At 42.3% G+C, this 21090-nt stretch overlaps 1 protein-coding gene across 1 annotated transcript in view; it reads left to right on the forward strand.

Annotated features, from left to right (window-relative positions):
- The window catches only part of TERT (telomerase reverse transcriptase), a 115479-nt gene extending 101538 nt beyond the window's left edge, over positions 1-13941 (forward strand). The window contains exon 16 of the mRNA XM_050938130.1: positions 13432-13941. Coding sequence (XP_050794087.1) covers positions 13432-13535 — 104 coding nt within the window. The 3' untranslated portion in view covers positions 13536-13941. The remainder of the gene's footprint in view (positions 1-13431) is intronic.
- The last annotated feature ends 7149 nt before the right edge of the window (positions 13942-21090 follow it).

A 21090-nucleotide genomic window follows, 5' to 3' on the forward strand; every position in this document is an offset into this window, starting at 1 on the left:
ATATGTTTTTTCTCTCTTTGTGGGTTGATCCACACAGAGGATAGATAACATCATGCTTTCCCCCTCATTCCTATAACAGAAGTGGAAGATGTTTCACTGATTCTGAAAGTTTCTGATTGCCCTAGTTGAGGGTGTGTGTGATGGATTCCCCAGGGTGCAACCGGAACTGCGGTACCTCTGAACTCTGTCTTACCAACCTGTGCCCCGCCCCCCTCTCACACTGTGATGCTGTGACAAGCTGCAAACCTCTCCAGATACTGCACTTACACAGACATTCACAGGCAGGGACACACCCAGCTGCGTTACGCAAAAGCTTTCCTAGCCACTCATAAACCAACAATAGAGAGGCTCCAGCCATTTTCCCCAGAGCTCCCCAGCCTGGGACCCCAGACCTGTACCATCTTGCCCTGGTCAGAAACCTGACCAGTGTGTTTATTAGCCTTACTGCTTAGTCCATCTTTCCCTCAGTGTGGAAAGGAAATGTACCAGCTCTTGTCCCTGAGCAGATTTCCCATGCACCTCAAGCAAAATCCACTGTTATAGGTCAACTGTGAAACAGATTTATTAACAACAGAAAGATAGATTTTAATTGATTATATGTAATAAATATATAGATCAAAGTTGGTTACCTAGGAAATAAAAGTAAAATTGCAATCTAAGTAATATAAACTAGATAGGATTTAAATCAGGCAGTGTCTCACCTTGATAGATGGGAGAGTTCCTTAATACACAGGCTGAGATTCTTCTTTTCAGCCTGGGACCACCTCCCCAGTTCAAAGTTTTGTTCCTCCAAATGTGTTTCTAGGTGTTGAGTTGTGCGGGGAATGAGGCCAAGTGATGATGTCACTTCCTCCTTTTATATTTTCTTCCCGCTTGCTGGAAAGATCCTTTGCTATGACATGAGTCAAACAGTCTCCATTGTCTACATGCTGTCTCTGAGAGATTTCCATTGTATACAGTTCCTGGGGTAGTCCTTTGTAATGGGGATTCCCCTTAATGGAGGGCAAACGCTGTCTTGCTTCTCCATTGTTGTACCTGAAAGGCTGGTTGTGAGTGTTTCCAACCTCACAACATATTTCAGTAACACACACGCAGCAGAACTTCATAACTTCCAATAAAACAATAGCACATACAACCCAACAGGATATTAATATTCAACAGATCAAGACTTTTTAAATGATCCCTTACAAGGGCATATTTTGTACAAAACATATCAAAATTATATCACCATGGTGAGTATGAGGGTGCCAGGGTGTTGCTTTGAGGTACAGAATGTTACAGGGTGACAAAAGTATATTTTTATAAAGTTAGTGTAAAGACCTTAGACTATTTGTTGATATGACTTTATGTTGCAAAACAGTCTGCGTAGAAGTTAATTTGAATGTTAATGTTTAACTGCTGGCATTTTGATTAATGAGAACTCCCTCTTTAAGAACAGAATGTGGCAAATAGAGTATGTTTGATACTGAGAGGAAAGTGTGTGTGGGGTTGGCTGTGAATCCAGAGGGTGGAAGAACTTGCTTATGTATACATATGTTTATTATATATTTCCAGAAAGCAAGCCTCATTCTCACAGATGTAGCATTAATATTAGGGCATTGCTAATGGGCCTCTCAGTTATAGGTCACTGGTTTTGAATCCTGCCCAGCTCAACAGGGATTAAAAGTTGTTCCCATCTAATGAATGTTTGGCAGCTCCTATATGAGATGAGTTTAGGGAGTCTGACATCAAACTCACAACCTACCGCAAAAAATGGTAGTAAGTGCTTCTGTTCAAGGACCATATCTTGGGTCTTATCTAAATACAAAAGCTGTGCCATTTTGGCTATACTGGTACAGTTAAAGCAACACATCCTAGTGTGGATGCAGTTATACTGGTTTAAGTGTGCTTATACCTGTATAGCTATTCCTGTGTGTGAAAGGAGATTAAGACATATTGGTACAAGGCACCTTTTTTACTGGTATAAATGAGTCTACTGTGGGCTTTGTACTAGTATAACTCTATGGCAAAAAAATCAAATCCCTGAGTAACATAGTGTGACAGACTCAGACCAGAAAGATATAAGAGAGTGGTGGATGGCAGGTATACCAGCCTCAGGGTTAGCATGTCTCTGTTTCCCCAGGCCAATTAAGACACCTGACACCAATTAACCAAGTAAGGCCATCAGGCTAATGGAGACAGCTGAAAACAATCAAGGTCTCACTCATACTGCTTTAAAGGTCTCCTTCTGGTTCCCTCAAAAAGGCCCCTAGGTGAAAGGAGCTGAGGTAAGAGTGAAGCCAGAAAAAGGGGATCACAGGGAAGTGGCGCAGGGAATCAAAGCAGCTCCAGGGGTGAAGGGGAAGCCGCAAACAACTGCTACCATTAGGGTCCCTGGGCTGGAACCCAGAGTAGAGGGTGGGTCCAGGTCCCTCCCTCTCCCTCCCCCTGTTGTATAGAGACCCCCTTGAGAGGGGAGGCAGGCCTTGGTCCAGGCAAGAGGCCAAATTGCGCCTATTAAGCTCAAAGGAGCAATAGGGACTGTGGGATATTCCCACTCCCATAATAGCCTGTGATGAAGGTAGCTTGGTAGGCTGCAACCCCTGCCATTACTATGAGAAAGCGAGGTCACATTGAGGGCCTTAGCGACCTCCTGAGGCCCCTGAATCCACCTGAAAGCGTGGGACCCGCCATGTATGGCTTGGAGCTTTTTCACAACAGTTAAACTGGTACAAAATCTCTGTGTGTGAACCAGGCCTAACTATGTGTTTGAACAATTCCTAGCACAGTAGGGACTGCTGAGCTGATCTTAATGGGGTCCTCCAGAAAGAACTTCTACAGAGGGGCCAGAATCACCTTACTCACTAAACATTTGTGAGAGCTGACAACATTATAATTGCATCACGCACACTGGGAGTGGGCAAGGAGAATTCAAAAGCCAGATGGCAAACAAAAAATGTAATTAAATCTTTTTATTAAAAAAATCTTATGACTTTGGGGAGGGCTGACTCACGATTTGTGAACTTCTGGAGTTGGCAATATTGCCTTCTCTATTTTTGTTTTTAATCGTAATTTAAAGGTGAAACTAAAAGTAAATTGCCCCAAAACCCAGATTAATGATTAATTTAAAGTTCTATTCTGAAATGTGACTGTTTAAAAAAAAAAAAAAAAAAAGAAGGCATTATAGTGTTCCATATTCATTGTCCCTCAATTAATTCTATATCAAGTTTGCTCAGTTCATGTGTTTTAGTAAATTCTATTCCACAATAACATGAGCAGTAAAACCTGTCTTTACAAGTATGTATGTTCTCTGGTTTTGATGTTGTTTTCTAATGAGTTGTCTATCTTGCAAATGTAGCAAATGGGGTCTGAATGTCAAGCTATATTTTCTAGTTACTGCGTCATCATCAGAAAGTGTTATTTCCCCAAAGGAATTTGTGTGTGTAGTTAAGGTGCAATTAGGGAGTGTAAACCTGAATGCCTTTAGGTAAGTTTTATGCAAAAAGAATTTAGGCTATGTCTACATTGTGCCTCAGTGCAGACTACAGGTGTGAATTGCAGAGTGCACCAAAGTGTTGCTCTGTAACTGTCCACATGGACACTGCTGGTGTGCACTAAAAGGTATGTAGTTAACGTTACCATAGTCTTTCAAACAGGACTACGTTAATGTGAACTAAATACCTTTTAGTTCATGCCAGAAGTGTCCACACAAGACAGTTACAGCACAATGCTTTGGGGCATTCTGTAATTCATACGTGTGTAGTCTGCACTGCAGCACAACGTAGGTAACCCTACTAATTCTGTGGATAATGCGCAAGACAGAAAAAAAAATCCATATTACTCTCCCTTGCTGCTATGGGCTTGGCAATGATAATAGGACTAAAATAAAATAAAAAATTGTTACTACTTTTAAATAAGCAATTGTGAAGTCGATTATCTATAGGAAGTACATCTCCCAGCAAGAAGGAGACATATTTATATAGTCATTTATCTGACTACTACGTATTTCAGACCCCACAAAAGCAGCGAAATTTAAAATTAGGCTTCAGGGTAGCAGCCATGTTAGTCTGTATCCGCAAAAAGAACAGGAGGACTCGTGGCACCTTAGAGACTAACACATTTATTTTAGCATAAACTTTTGTGGGTTACAGCCCACTTCTTCGGATGCATGTTCTTTTTGTAAAATTAGGCTTGTGACTCTGTCTTGAAAGAGGAACTGTCAACCTTGGGGGGAGAGAGTAATACCTAATTTTAGGAATACTTTCTCTCTTTAACACACTAGAAACCTCAAAGTGAGATTTGTTTTCCTGTCAGAATTTTAATTTCCAGTTTTGCTGATTGTTTTCACACTTTCCTGTTAAGGTGGAGAGGGTTTGTTCATATGTCTTCCTACTTCTTGTTCTTGTGTTTGAGGTTACTGACAACTTTCTCATGCACTTTCTTCATTCACATTACAGGAACAGCATGTGTCTGAGTAAATACTATTCCACAAAACATGAGCGGGTTAACATAAACATTTGAAACCAACCTCCAAAAATGTTCCTATATATATCCAAATGTTGTGACTTTCCCCACACACAACGACAATTAACATATACACAACTCAGTTTTACTTCATCCTTACACAATCTTGCTCCCACAACCACATCACTCCCCCCACCTGTTTTGTTCCCTCAGACACGCACATCACTGTATTCCTCCTCGCCCTACATAATTACCATATCTCCCACATAAACACATCACTGTACACAGCAGTGTTTCAACCCGTGCTCAGATAGGTGGATCTGCTCTCCTGCACCCAATGTGTCAGGGGTATCTTGACACCATATCTGGCTCCATACCTCCACATATCCTTAGAGGGAAGGGAAAAGAAACACACTTCATACTCCAGACACTTATTTTCCATTGAATTGTAAATTTCGAGGCCAGAAGGAACCATTATGATCTAGTCTGACCTTCCTTATAACACAGGCAATAGAATTTCACTCAGTAATTCCTGCATCAAGTCCATAATATCTGTTTTAACTAGAGTGTATCTTTTAAAAAGACATCCAAATTTGATTTTAAAGTCTTCAAGACATACAGAATCCACCACATCTGAAGGTAAGTTGTTTCAGTGGTTAATTTCCATCACTATTAAAAATGTATGCCTTATTTCTAGTCAGAATTTGTCTATCTTCAATTTCCAGCCATTTTTACTTACACCTTTTATCTGCTAGATAAGAGCCCTGTGCTACTAGAAATCTTCTCTCCATCTTAGTCCTGGTCTACACTACGAGTTTAGGTCGAATTTAGCAGTGTTAGGTCAAATTAACCCTGCACGACCAAGCCTGTTTTGTCAACTTAAAGGGCTCTTAAAATCGATTTCTGTACTCCTCCCCATCAAGGGATTTAGCGCTAAAATCTATCTTGCTGGGTTGAATTTAGGGTAGTGTGGATGCAATTCAACGGTATTGGCCTCCAGGAGCTATCCCAGAGTGCTCCATTGAGACCGCTCTGGACAGCGCTCTCAACTCAGATGCACCGGCCAGGTAGACAGGAAAAGCCCCAGGAACTTTTGAATTTCATTTCCTGTGTGGCCAGCGTGGCGAGCTGATTAGCACAAGTGACCAAGAAATCCCAGAATCTCAAAAGAACTCCAGAATGAACCAAACAGGAGGTACTGGATCTGATCGCTGTATGGGGAGAAGAATCTGTGCAGGCAGAACTCTGTTCCAAAAGATGAAATGCCAGTATATTTGCCAAAATCTCCAGAGGCAGGATGGACAGAGGCTACAACAGGGACACACAGCAGTGCTGCATGAAAGTTAAGGACCTGAGGCAAGCCTACCAAAAAACAAAGGATGCAAACAGTTGTTCCAGGTCAGAGCCCCATACATGCCGGTTTTATGATGCATGCATTCTAGGGGTGGCCCCTACCATTATCCCACCATTATCTGTGGACATCTGCAAAGGGGGAGTCTCATGCAACACGGATGAGGAGTTGGAAGATGAGGAGGAGGTTGTGGATAGCGCACAGCAGGTGAGCAGAGAATCTCTTCTCCCCGGCTGCCAGGAACTGTTCATCACCCTGGAGCCAATACCGTCCCAAACTTCCCAATGCAGGCTCCTGGACCATGAAGCCAGAGAAGGAACCTCTGGTGAGTGTATCTTTGTAAATATAATACAGGGTTTAAAAGCAGGCATGTTTACTTGTTACTGCCTTGGCATGATAAATTAATCATTAGTCTGGAATCATTGCAGAACAAAACCTTGCATGCGGTGCGGGGAGACCCATTCATGGCTGACCTTGATCTTTTCTAATACTATACATGGTGTGTGTGGAGGGGGGTGAGGCAGTCATCTCAGAGAATTGGGTGGAGGGGTTTGGATTGTACTGCACATTCACCCTAAAACTGCAGTCCTGTCTTTTAAATGGCCAACTCAACGGACTTTGCCAGGGGTGGCTCTAGCCATTTCGCCACCCCAAGCATGGCGGCATGCAGCTGGGGCGCTCTGCCGGTTGCTAGTCCCGCGGCTCTGGTGGACCTCCCGCAGACGTGCCTGTGGAGGGTGCTGGTCTCGCGACTTGCCTGTGGATGCTCCACCGAAGCTGCGGGACCAGCGGACCCTCCACAGGCACACCTGCAGGAAGTCCACTGGAGCCTCCTGGCGACCAGCAGAGCACCCCCCGTGGCATGCCGCCCCAAGCACGCGTTTGGCGTGCTGGGGCCTGGAGCCGCCCCTGGGCTTTGCTTGGTATGGGAAAGGAGAGCCCTGCTGTTTGAAACCATTCCCACATGTTGTGAAGGTTGAAGAAGCCAAAACCCTTTGTCTTACCATGGCTGCCTGCAAGCCGAATTTTGTTGCTCAGCTGAGCATGTGTGATGTCTCACACCAAACATGCAGGCACTCAATATAAGAGGCAAAATCCGACCTTGTACGAAAAGCACATATACTATGTGATGTGAATCGTTTGATTCAGTGTGAAATAGTCTTCCCTTTGTTCTCTAAAATGTATCTTTTTAAATACTGTTCTTCCTTTTTTCTCTCCCACAGTTGCCAATGTTTCTATGCTCCCCCTATCATCTCTGTCCCAGAGGCTAGTGCAGATTAGAAGGTGAAAAAAACGCACTCACGACAAGATGTTCTCAGAGCTCATGCAGTTCTCCCACACCAAAAGAGCTTAGCAGAATGCATGGAGGAAAACAATGGCAGAGTCCAGGAAAGCATTAAATGAACGTGATGAGAGGAGGGAGGAGCACACTGAGAGGAGGCAGGATGCAATGCTGAGGCTAATGGGGGAGCAAAACTGACATGCTCAGGTATCTGGTGGAGCTGCAGGAAAGGTGGCAGGAGCACAGACGCCACTGCAGCCCCTGTGTAACCGCCTTCCCTCCTCCTCAAGTTCCATATCCTCCTCACCCTGATGCCCAAGAACGCGGTGGGGGGTGGGGGGAAGGCTATGGGCACCCAGCCATTCCACCCCAGAGGATTGCCCAGGCAACAGAAGGCTAGCATTCAATAAGTTTTGAACTGCAGTGTGGCCTTGTCTTTCCCTCCTCCCCTCATTCACCGCCCCACCCAGTGCTTCCCTCTTCATCCACCCCTCCTGGACTACCTTTCTAGTTGTCCCCCTATTTGTGTGTCAAATTAATAAAGAAGGCATGATTTTGAAACAATAATGACTTTACTGCCTCTGAAAGTGGTGATCGAAGCGGGGAGGTTAGTTGGCTGGAAGTAGAGTCAACCAAGGGGGCGGGTTTTCATCAATGAGAAACAAAGAGAACTGTCACACTGTAGCCTGGCCAGTCATGAAACTGGTTTTCAAAGCTTCTCTGATGCGCAAGATGCCCAGCTCTGGTCTTCTTATCACCCTGGTGTCTGGCTGTGCGTAATCGGCCACCAGGCAATTTGCCTCAACCTCCCATCCCACCATAAACATCTCCCCTTACTCTCACAGATATTGTGGAGGACACAGCAAGCAGCAATAATAATGAGAATATTGGTTTCGCTGAGACCTAACAGAGTCAGTAAACTGCACCATTGAGCTTTTAAATGTCCAAATGCTCATTCTACCACCATCCTGCACTTACTCAGCCTATACTTGAACTGCTCCTTACTATTGTCCAGGCTGCCTGTCTGTGGCTTCATGAGCCATGGCATTAAGGGGTAGGCTGAGTGCCCAAGGATAACTATAGGCATTTCAACATCCCCGATGGTAATTTTCTGGTCTAGGAAGTAAGTTCCTTCTTGCAGCTGTTCAAACAGACCAGAGTTCCTGAAGATGTGAGCATCATGTACCTTTCCTGGTCATCCCACGTTGATGTCGGTGAAACATCCTTCATGATCCACCAGTGCTTGCAGCACCATTGAAAAGTACCCTTTGCGGTTTACTTACTGGTTGCCAAGGTGGTCTGGTCCCAAGATGGGGATATGCGTTCCATCTATTGCCCCACCACAGTTAGGGAACCCCATTGCAGCAAAACCATCCACTATGACCTGCACATTTCCAAAAGTCACTACCTTTGATAGCAGCAGCAAACTGATTGCATTGGCTACTTGGATCACAGCAGCCTCCACGGTAGATTTACCCACTCCAAACTGATTCCTGACTGACCAGTAGCTGTCTGGCATTGCAAGCTTCCAGAGGGCTATCGCCACTCACTTCTCAACTGTGAGGGCTGCTCTCATCTTGGTATTCTTGCGCTTCGGGGTAGGGGAAAACAAGTCACAAAGTTCCATGAAAGTTTCACAGCCACTTGGATTCATCCCAGACCTGCAACACTATACGGTCCCACCAGTCTGTGCTTGTTTCCCAGGCCCAGAATCGGCGTTCCATGACATGAACCTGCCCCATTACCACCATGATGTCCAAATTGCCAGAGCCTGTGCTTTGAGAGAAGTTTGTGTCCATGTCTTCATCACGATTGTGATCTCACTGGCGTCGCCTCCTCGCCTGCTTTTGCAGGTTCTGCACATACTGGTGGATAATGCACGAGATGTTTACAATACTCACAGCAGCAGCGGTGAGCTGAGCGGTCTCCATGCTTGCAGTGGAATGGCATGCGCAGGAGAGCAGAGTTGCAGCAGAAGCGGTGGAGGACAGTGGTTAGCACTGCACACATTTCCCAAGGAAGAACACACGTACCCGGGAGCCCATGACAGACAACATGGAGAAATTCGTTATCAAGGCAATAGCAGCAGAGCAGAGTTGCAGCAGAAGCAGTGTATGACAGTGGTTTGCAGACCTACTGCACCATCTGCTGCCTGCAGCACCCAGGACACAACAGCGGCAGTGTCGGTGAGCTGAGCATGCTGCATGTTTGCCGTAGTATGGTGTCTGCACAGAAAAAAGGTGCGAAATGATTGTCTGCCATTGCTTTCACGGAGGGAGGGGAGACTGACAACATGTACCCAAAACCACCCACGACAATGTTTTTGCCCCATCAGGCATTGGGAGTTTAACCCAGAATTTCAATGGGTGTCAGAGACTGTGGGAACTGTGGGATAGCTACTCACAGTGCACCACTCCGTAAGTCAATGCTAGTCACAGTAGTGAGGACACACTCCGCCGACTTAATGCAGTTAGTGTGGCCATATGCAATTGACTGTATAAAATTGATTTCTAAAAGTCGACTTCTATAGAATCGACCTAACTTCGTAGTGTAAACATACCCTTAGACTGCGATCAAGTCACTTATAAAATTTCTATTGGTTAAACTAGATAGCTGGACCTTCCTAAGTCTCTCACTGTAAGGCAGATTTTCCAGACCTCAAATCACTTTTGTAGCACTTCTAGAACCTTTTTCCATGTATCAACATCCATTTTCAACACTGAAGCTGGGCATAGTATTTTAGAAATAGTCTCACTAATGTCGTAAGCAATGGTAATGCCACCTCACAACTTATATTTCTTATTCCTCTGGATTCCCAAGGATTTCATTTACTATCTCAAGCCTTGTTTGCATGAGGAAAGTATGCTGATTTCACTGATCAGTTTTTAAACCAGTTTGGTTAAACTGGTGCAAACGCCTGAGTGAATGCTCTTATTTCAATCTGTGTGACTTATTTCAGTTTAATTTAAACAGATTTCTTATAGTCTTAAACTAAACAGAAATAATCCTGGTTGAAACTGAAGCAAGAATAGCCACACAAGAGTTTGTGTTAGTTTAATTAAATGAGCTTAAAATCACAGCCTTAGTTAAACTTGTGTGACTTTCTCATGTACACAAGTCCTTAGACACTTAATCTCACTGGGAGCTCATATTCAGTTTGTCATCACTCACTATCAGTAAGTCTTTTTCAGACTCACTGCTTTCCAAGTTACAGTCCCTCATCTTGTGGGGCCTACATTATTTGTTTGAAGATGAATGCATTTGGGTTTATTAAAATGTATGTTATTCAAATGACCCCACCATGCTAAGTGATTCAGATAGGGCTGTAGAACTGACCTGCCATTATTTACTACTACATTAATTTAAAAATGGTAAATGGGATAACCAGGGTGTGGGCTTGGCGGTCTGACATCAATTCTGAGACAGATAGTGGAGCAGCTGATAGGGAATTCTGTTAGTAAAGAATTAGAGGGTAATATAGTTAACTCCAGTTCAAGTGGGTTTATGAGAAACAGCCTGTCAAACTAACTTGATATATATTTTTTCATGAGATTACAAGTTTGATAAAGATGATAGCATTGAAGCAATATACTTGGACTTCTGTAAAGTATTTAACTTTGTACCACATGACATTTTGATTAAAAAACTAGAATGATGTAAAATTAATGTGGCACACGTTAAATGGATTAAAAGCTGGCTACCTGATAGGTCTCAAAATGTAATCATAAATAGGGAATCATCACTAAGTGTATGTGTTGCTAGTGGAGTCCTGCAGAGATCAGTCCTTGTTGGCCCTACACTATTTAACACTTTCATTGTTAATCTGGAAGAGAACATAAAATCATTACTGATAAAGTTTCCAAACTATACAAAGACTGGGGGATTGGTAAACAATGAAGAGGACAGGTCACTGATTCAGAGCAATCTGGATCGCTTGGACGGCTGGGCACAAGCAAGCAATATAGGCTTTAATATGGCTAAATGTAAGTGTATAAATCTAGGAACAAAGAACAGTAGGACATAATTAAAAGATAGCATTCTAGCCTGGGAAGCAGTGCTTCTTCAAAAGATGTGGGGGTCATAGTGAATAATCAGCTGAACATGAGTTCCTTCATGATCCACCAGTGCTTGCAGCACCATTGAAAAGTACCCTTTGCGGTTTACTTACTGGCTGCCAAGGTGGTCCTAGTGTGATGCTATGGCTGAAAGAGCTAATGAAATCCTTGGGAGCATAAACGGGAGTCTCAAATACAAATAAAGACATTATTTTACCTCTGTATCTGGCACTAGTATGACTGCTGCTGGAATAATGTGTCCATTTGTGGTATTCACAATTCAGGAAAGATGTTGATAAATTGGAGAGAGTTCAGAGAACAGCCACGAGAATAATTAAAGGATTAGAAATGCCTTACAGTGATAGACTCAAGGAATTCAATCCTTTTAGCTTAACAAAAAGAAGACCAAGGAGTTACTTGATCACAATCAATAAGTACCTACACGGGAAGAAATATTTGATAATGGGTCCTTCAGCCTAGAAGGCAAGGGTATAACAAGATCCAGTGGCTTGAAACTGAATGTGTCTAGACAATTGACTGAAATTGAATACAGTGAGGGAAATTAACAATTAGACCAACTTACCAAGGGTCCTGATGGATGCTACATCACTGGAAGGTTGAGGAGGTTCTATGGCATGTTATACAGGAGGTCAGAGTAGATTATCACAGTGGTCCCTTGGGGTCTTGGAATTTATTAATCTAGTATATGTATCATCTGTAAACTTTACCATCATATTTTTTGTCCAGATAGTTGATAAAGATTTTTCAATAGCACTGGATCAACAACTGATCCTTGCAAAACCCCACTTTAAATACCCTATTTAATGATTTCACATACACAATTACTTTTTCGAGATCAGCTACCAAGTTTTAATCCATTTAAATTTACTGCATTGATTTTATGTAGTGCCAATATTTTATTCAAAATGTCGTGTAGTACTACATCAAATGCCTGACAAAAGTCTAAGTGTATATATATAAACACAGATACTTTAGTTTGATAAATGCTTCTTTCAATAAAGTCATGTTGATAGACATTAATTATGTTATCCATCCTTTCCATGATTTCCCCTGGGCTCAGTATCAAGCCAACTGGCCTTTAGTTGTCCATTTGCTATTTTTAAATATTAGCAGAAAACTAGTTTTTTCCCCAGTCATCTGGAACTTTCCCAATATTCCAAAATTTGTTAAATGTCAACATCAATGGCTCTGAGAGATTTTCAGACAATTTAAAGAAGAAGAGGAGAAAAACACCTTTTGGGTGCGAGTTATCCAGTTAACCTGCAGAGTTAAAAATATCTAACCTTAGTAGTTGCTGTTTAACATCCTGCCTACACTTACCATTGGAAAAAATACTTCTTGTCTCTCTAAGATATAAATACATCATCATCTTCTTTCCAAATACAAAACAAATATTTGTGGAACACTTCTACCTTCCTGAATCACTATTGACAGCACTACCATCTCTGTCTAGTAATAGACATTAACTATTGCTAGGATTTAATATATTCCTGCTATATTTTAAACCTTTCTTCATATTGTCCTTACCCCTATTGACAGTAAACTGTTCATTGATACTTTCCCTTCCCTTATCAATTATCTTCATTTCCAAACTGCTTATTGCATTATACAGTTTTCCTCCTTTCCTAAGGGAGATAAGAACCTAGCTTACTTCCAGTGGGTTTCAACACCAGGTGTGACTTTTCAGGTAGCAGCATCTCTTCTGCCAAGGAAGCACAGCAGCAAAAACAGCTGTCTAGGCCACAGCATTCTTTAGGCACAATTTCATGGGGCAAGCTGCTCATACATACTATTAGGATGGCATTTGTGTTGGTCTCAAACTCCAGCCTGGGAAAATTTGCCTTCCAAAAACCAGCATTAGGGACAAAATAAAAAGCATAAGCAAATAAATTAGTAATGGGAAAGATTCTAAACATTATTTAAAATAAAGCTCTTCAAGTTGTCAGTGTCTCTTTCACTTTCCCTAGTGTACCTAAGTTATTCAATACATGGCCTCACAGGCTGACATTCTGAGACACAGTGTAGGTGGTTTTCACAAGTGTATGGAAAGAGAACTTCTAATATATTTATTCAATCATGTTTTCCCAAAGTAAAATGAATGAGAACAGCATTTCTTGCCAGTATCTTGGAGGTTTGCTGATAACTTTTCAATGTACTAACAGAAACGTTTGTTTCCTGAAAATCAACTGTTAACTTTATGCTACCATATTAGCATTTTGGCAAATACTTTGATTGTTAATTTCTCTAAACAATGATTTATTTTTGCAATGTCTTTGTAGGTGAATTACAGCTAGTCAAGAAAATCCCGAAGGCTACTATGCAGCTGCTGAAGACAGTGACAGAGCCAGCTCTTTGTAAAGACTTCAAAGCCATCATGGATTAATTGACCTAATCAAGTTATTTTATAACCTTTATAGGATTGATAATAATTGCTGCGTGTTAAGAATTACTGACTAGTTTTTATTTTGGTATTTTGCAAATGAACTGCCCATAACAACTTTTATGTCAGAAATTTCCCCTAGCTGTTTCTCAGCTGGCAGTGGTTTAACAAGACACGCAGAAGAATGTATTAGATTTCTTTGCTATTTCTGTTACATATTTCCTGTCCACTTCTAATGGCTATATCCAGTCAAAGACTTTCTGACCATAGTGACTCTCATCTTCGTGATGAAGATTACATTTATTCATAAGCTTTACTTATATGGCCACAGCTTTCTCCTCTGCTAAGTCCATCCTTTCTATAAAACTCCTCTCTTTGTATTTCATATTGCAGTAGTAATAATTAAACTGTTGGGTAATTACAAAATGTTTGTTTGTTTTTTCTGGTATATAATTCTACAATAATCTGCAACATTATGTTGCTACTGCTGTGATCTTATGGATGGAGATGTACATTATGATATCTTGTCCTAAAATGAATATTCTGTGTCCAGGTACACAGAGCAAATGTATTTGATTGGTATGATGTCCCATAAAGAAATATCAGTCTCATACCTAGGAGAGTACTATAAATGTAGGCCAGAAGTTTCAAAATTGAGACCATGACCATGTTTTGGTACTTAAGCTCTTTGGGTCAGGGACCATCTTTTTGTTCTGTGTTTGTACATTGCTTAGTACAGTGGGATCCTGGCTGATGATGGGGCTCCTATACATGATGGTGATACAAATAATAAAGAGGTGGCCTGATTTTTTCAGTGGTGCTGAGCACCTGCTGAAATAATCAGATATATAGAATGAAAAATAAGATAGTTTTATATATAAACCCCCAACTCCACAAATTGGGGTTGTTGGTTAGATCTGATAGGAAATAGTGTATTCCTTTTTTTGTACTCGCTCTGTGAAATTCACCCTTGTGCAGACAGTGAGCACAAGGCTTGTACTCCGCTCAGTTCCCATTGAAGTCTCACTTTAGCCCTCAGAATAGGACTGAAGTGGTACATAGGCCTTGTGCTGACTTTGCACAGGAGTGAATCTTACCCAATGGTTCTGTTCTGATGGGCAGAGAGGGTATGTTAAGTAAATTGAGTTAGATTAATATGGCCGAAAAGCCTTCTAATGCTCATTAAGATGCACGTCTGAAGCTGTAGTAGTTAGCTGTGTTGTAGCCTAGACCACAGTTTCTGGTCGGCTCTTCCTCAATGCAGATGGAAGACATCTTGCTGGTTCTGAGGCAGAATATAGGCAGCATTGCTGTGGATCTGTAGACAATGAATGACAACATGAGGATGCTTGTCATGGAGGATGTGGGTCACGTAGTATATTCCCACACAGCTTCCAGAGGCTCAGTGCAGAATCCAGGCCACTGCATCAAAAGCTAAGGCTTAACCATGTTTTTCTATAATCTTACAATGTGCAGTTAAGGGAGTCCAGGGAAATGTGGATTACATTTTCATAGGTTTTATATTGCAAGTGAGTGTCTTAGACCATAAAACAAACATGACATGCTCCTAGTAGAGGCATATATCAACTCTTCCTGCTCCTCTTTTAAAGTTATAGTCTTCTACAGATTTCAAAAGTTTGCTTTTTTCCTTCAATAACACCATAATGTGGTCCATAGTTTGGAAATGTTTTTTTCATTGCCATGTTTTCTGCCTGGTTTTGTAAACCATTGTAATGTGCTTAGTGGATGGATTGTGTGGGGAAACAACTAAGCACTGTGTCTATAACTAGCATGGGGCAATATGATAGGGAATGCAGTACAAATCTTGTTCCTGTTTGCACTGTAGATGATGTGAAAACAAAAGTTTTTTAGCTCATGTTCATTTACATGCAAATTAGGCACATAAGTAGTTTTCCCACTTTCATCCTGTTCAGTTTGTCCACATGTATGCAGTGTAGTGACCCCATGAAATAGTAATGTACGGCTAAAGCATTTTAGTGTGTTTGGCCTCTGGAACCCTGCCTATGGGCATTTCTATACTGCATCTGGGAGCGAGCCTCATAGCTTGGGACCACAGATTTGTGCTAGTGCTCTAAAAATAACAGTGTAGACATTGCTTTTATAGTGCAGCTCAAGCTGTCAAGCCCTGCTCTGGCTTCAGAGTCTGAGCTTCAGCCTTAGTCACAATAGTTACACAGATATTTTTAGAATGCCAGCACAAGCCCCACTAAAACAAGTCTGTGTAGTTTTAAGAATGCTTTCTCCAATCCCTCAGACAGAGACAAACACCTACAAGATCTTTATCAAGCATTCTTAAAACTACAGTACCTACCTGGGGAAGTGAGGAAACAGATTGACAGAGCGAGACAGGTACCCAGAAATCACGTACTACAGGACAGGCCCAACAAGGAAAGTAACAGGACACCACTAGCCATCACGTACAGCCTCCAGCTAAAACTTCTCCAGCACATTATCAATGATCTACAACCTATCCTGGAAAACGATCCCTCACTCTTACAGGCCTTGGGAGGCAGGCCAGTCCTGGCTTACAGACAGCCCCCCAATCTGAAACAAATACCAGCAACTAAACACCACACCACAGAAACACTAACCCAGGAACCAATCCCTGTAGCAAACCTCGTTGCCTACTCTGTCCCCTACTCTAGCGACACCATCAGAGAACCTAACCAGATCAGCCACACCATCACCGGTTCATTCACCTGCATGTCCACCAATGTAATATACGCCATCATGTGCCAGCAATGCCCCTCTGCCATGTACATTGGCCAAACTGCACAGTCCCTATGTAAAAGAATAAATGGACACAAATAGGACATCAGGAATGGTAACACACAAAAGCCAGTAGGAGAACACTTCAATCTCCCTGGACATTCTGTAACAGATTTAAAAGTAGGCATGCTTGAACAAAAATACTTCAGAAACAGACTTCAAAGAGAAACAGCAGAACTAAGAGTACTGGCAGGATCTTCACTACCAGCTGGATAGTGTCTAGATGCGATAAATCGATCCCCGAGCACTCTCCCATCGACTCTTGTACTCTAGCTCGGCGAGAAGTGCAGGCAAAGTCGATGGAGGAGTGGTAGCAGTCGACTCACTGTAGTGAAGACACCATGGTAAATCGATCTAAGTATGTCAACTTCAGCTACGTTATTCACGTAGCTGAAGTTGCATAACTTAGATCAATTTCCCCCTCCTCCCCCCGCAGTGTAGGCCAGGCCTAAAATTTATTTGCAAATTTAACACCATTAATTTGGGCTTGAATAGGGACTGGGAGTGGCTGGCTGTCATAAACAGATAAGAAAAGTTAATAGAACAGAAGTGCTTCATATCTCTTTGCCTGGAAAGGGTTAACAAGAACAGTGAGCCTGGCTGTCACCTGACCAGAGGACCAATCAGAGGACAGGATACTTTCAAATCTTGAGGGAGGGAAGTTTTTGTGCTGTGCTGTTAGTTTTGGTTGTTGTTCACTCTGGGGGCTCAGAGGGACCAGATGTGCAACCAGGTTTCTCCCCAATCTCTCCGATACAGGCTCTTATAAGTTCAAACTAGTGAGTACTAGGTAGATAAAGCGAGTTAGGCTTATGTTTGTTTCCTTTATTTGCAAATGTGTATTTGGTTGGAAGAAGTTCAAATTGGTATTTTGCTGAAAAGATTTTAATTTGTACTTGTATACTTAGGCTGGGAGAGTATTCCCAGTGTCTATAGCTGAAAGACCCTGTACCTATTACATTTTAAATTTACAAAGATAATTTTTACTGTTTTTTTCTTTCTTTAATTAAAAGTTTCTTGTTTAAGAACCTGATTGTTTTTTTTTTTATTCTGGTGATACCCCAGGGGACTGGGTCTGGATTCACCAGGGAATTGGTGGGGAGAAAGGAGGGAAGAGGGAGAGAGAGGCTGATTTCTCTCTGTGCCAGGATTACTTTCTCTCAGGAAGAATCTGGGAGGGGAAGAGAGAAGGAGAGGGGAAGGTGCATTTTCCTCTCTGTTTTAGAAGATTCAAGGAGTTTGAATCACAGTGATCTTCCAGGGTAACCCAGGGAGGGGAAGCCTGGGAGAGGCAACGGTGAGGGAAAGGGTTTACTTTCCTTGTGTTAAGATCCAGAGGGTCTGGGTCTTGGGGGTCCCCGGGCCAGGTTTTGGGGGGACCAGAGTGTACCAGGCACTGGAATTCCTGGTTGGTGGCAGCACTACAGGTTCTAAGCTGGTAATTAAGCTTAGAGGAATTCATGCTGGTACCCCATCTTTTTGGATGCAAAGGTTCAGAGTGGGGAATTGTACCATGACACTGGCCATTGTACAATTGTACCATGACACATGACATTGTACCATTACAAAAGCAGCTTTGCCTCTCCTGGAATTGACACCTAATCTATTATTAGGAGTGGATTACATGCACCCTGATCGAATTGGCCCTATCAACACTGGTTCTCCACTTGTGAGGTAACTCCCTTTTCTTCATGGGTCATTATATGCCTGTACCTGTAATTTTCACTCCATGCATCTGAAGAAGTGAAGGTTTTTACCCATGAAAGCTTATGCCCAAATAAATCTGTTAGCCTTTAAGGTGCCACCGGACTCCTCCTTGTTTTTGTGGATACAGACTAACACGGCTACCCCCTGATACTATACACAGTAAATAACTTCTCATACTGTTCTCTGAGTGATGTCCCAACCCACCCAAACAGACATTGTAGCACTCTATCCTTCCAGATGACAAGGACCACTCCAGACATATCAGAAGATAAGTAAGCCCAGTGGTCTGTGATGGGATGTTAGATAGGGTGGGATCTGAGTTACTACAGAGAATTCTTTCCTGGGTGCTGGCTGGTGAGTTTTGCCCTCATGCTAAGGGTTTAACTGATCACCATATTTGGGGTCGGGAAGGAATTTTCCTCCAGGGCAGATTGGCAGAGGCCCTGGAGGTTTTTCACATTCCTCTGCAGTATGGGGCACAGGTCACTTGCTGGAGGATTCTTTGCAGCTTGAGGTCTTCAAACCACAATTTGAGGACTTCAGTAACTCAGGCATATGTTAGGGGTTTGTTACAGGAGTGGATGGGTGAGATTCTGTGGCCTGCATTGTGCAGGAGGTCAGATTAGATGATCATAACGGTCCCGTCTGACCTTAAAGTCTATGAGAAACTAACAGACTATGTCCTCATTAAGATCAAAGTAGTATTTAGGGCAGGCTTGGTGGCTACATTTGGCCTGTACCCAACCACTTTACCTAACAGTGTTGCCAGATGTCACCACTCCTTGGCTCTTGTCCTCAGGATTCCCTCTGGAACATCACCTGCTATACTTCTGCCCTGTGTGCTAGAGAAAAGTCCAGGAAACAGAAATGCCGCACTTCCTTTTAGGCAGCCTGTTTGTTTTCCTGTGAGGTGCTGCATACTGGGAGAGAGAAACAATGGAACTCAGGACAGAACAGTTGCAGGCTGGAACTAGAGACTAGAGGGAAATTTAGTTGTCTTATTTCTGTATGTAATTTACTTTCTTAATAGAGAGGTTATCTTGAAACCAGTCCTCTTGTCAGTAAGATACCACATGATACCAGACGTGGAAGGCACGAAGTGCTGGAAGACCCAGCAAGAGACGTAACATTGAAATGGTGGCTAAAGAACCTGTGCCACTTCAAGCAAGCCATTTCAGGATTAAACAAAGACTGTGAATGGCTTGCCAATTACAAAACCAGTTTCTCCTCCCTTGGTTTTCACACCTCAACTGCTAGAACAGGGCCTCATCCTCCCTGATTGAACTACCTCATTATCTCTAGCTTGCCTGCATATATATACCTGCCCCTGGAAATTTCCACCACATGCATCTGACGAAGTGGGTATTCACCCACAGAAGCTCATGCTCCAAAACGTCTGTTAGTCTATAAGGTGCCACAGGATTCTTTGCTGCCTTTACAGATGTATACAAGGTATTCAGTGAAGATGGTGGCAGGGAATTTGCAGAAATAATGAAAATGTTTGAGGATCATTTTGTTCCTAGAAAAAAGTTACTTATGAGAGAGAGAGAGATATTCAGACTGAGAACACAGAATGAAGAGGAAACAATAGATGAGTTTATCACAGACTTAAACCTAAAACATCAATCCTCTGAATATATAATATTAAAAGACTCAAAGACCAGATTTTCCTAGGGTGTAGCAATGTAAAATCATGAATGTCTACTAAGAGAGATGGCTCTGATGCAAATCAAATAAAAAGACTACAGAAAGTCACAAAGCATATGACTGGCTACCACAGCTAAATCAGCAAGGGAAAAGTTCACAGAACTTAAATCGTTCAAGGATGGAAACTTGGAAAATAGGAAACAATGCCAGCAATGTGACAACCAGCATGAGTGTAAGAAATGTCCAGCATTAAGGCAAGTATGTACTAAACCCAACTATTATGCTAAAAAGTGCATGTAGTAAGTGCAGATGATAGAATTCCTCAAGTGAAAAGGAAGAGATGTTCTTAAGCTCAATAATGGAAGAGGCTGAAAACTCAAAAGATTGCGTAATTAAAATGTGCGCACAAATGACACATATGTGACATATAAGATACTGAGGTACAGGTAAATGTAATCATAGAAACTGAAATAGTGGTAAGGAGCACATAAAAGTGGAAAAATCAAAATGTCTGTGAAAGACTATAATGGAGGGAAAATTCTAGTGTTGGGAAAGTGCATACTGATACTCAAATACAAAGGGAAAATGATAAAACAAGGTTATGGTAATGCACAGAGGCAAGCATCCAGTTTTGGCCCACAAGTGTGAGATCTTTGATCTCATTAAGAGGAGTCAGAAGACTCCTTAGTAATTGTAGAGAAAAAGATAGGGACTATGCTTGTAGATGGACCCAAAGGAGCTTAAAAAACATAAAAAGAGAACATTTCCACTTGCCTACAAGAAGTGAAATATTGTCTGAGATAGCAGGAGCTAAATTCTTTAGCACTAGCGGGATTTTGGCAGATCCCTTTAGACACAAAGAGCTTCAAGATCTGCACTTTCAACACACCAGTTGGCAGAAGATACAACTTCCTAAAACTGCTTTCAGAATATATTTTGCTCCAGAAGTATTTCACCATAATATGCCAGATGCTAGAGGGTCTAGAGAGAGTAAAAGTGTACATAGCTGACATTAATTTTGGGCAGCACTGCAGTAGAACATCAGGAACAACTGAGTAGAGTACTGGAAATTGTGAGAACTACTAGCCTTGGGGTATGTCTACACTACCCACCGGATTGTGATCGATCTATCGGGGATTGATTTGTCGCGTGTAGTGTAGATGCGATAAATTGATCCCTGATCGTTCTTGTGTCAACTGCTGAACTCGAGCTTGGCGAGAGGTGGAAGCAAAGTCAACAGGGGAGCTGCGGCAATCGACCCCGCACCATGAGGACGTGAGGTAAGTCGAACTAAGATACTTCAACTTCAGCTACGCTATTCTCATAGCTGAAGTTGCATATCTTAGGTTGATCCCACTCCCACCCCCCAATGTAGACCAGGCCTTGAACTCAATAAGGTCAAATGTCAATTTCA

Source organism: Gopherus flavomarginatus, chromosome 2, assembly GCF_025201925.1.
Source record: "Gopherus flavomarginatus isolate rGopFla2 chromosome 2, rGopFla2.mat.asm, whole genome shotgun sequence".
In the NCBI taxonomy this organism is placed as follows: Eukaryota; Metazoa; Chordata; order Testudines; family Testudinidae; genus Gopherus; species Gopherus flavomarginatus.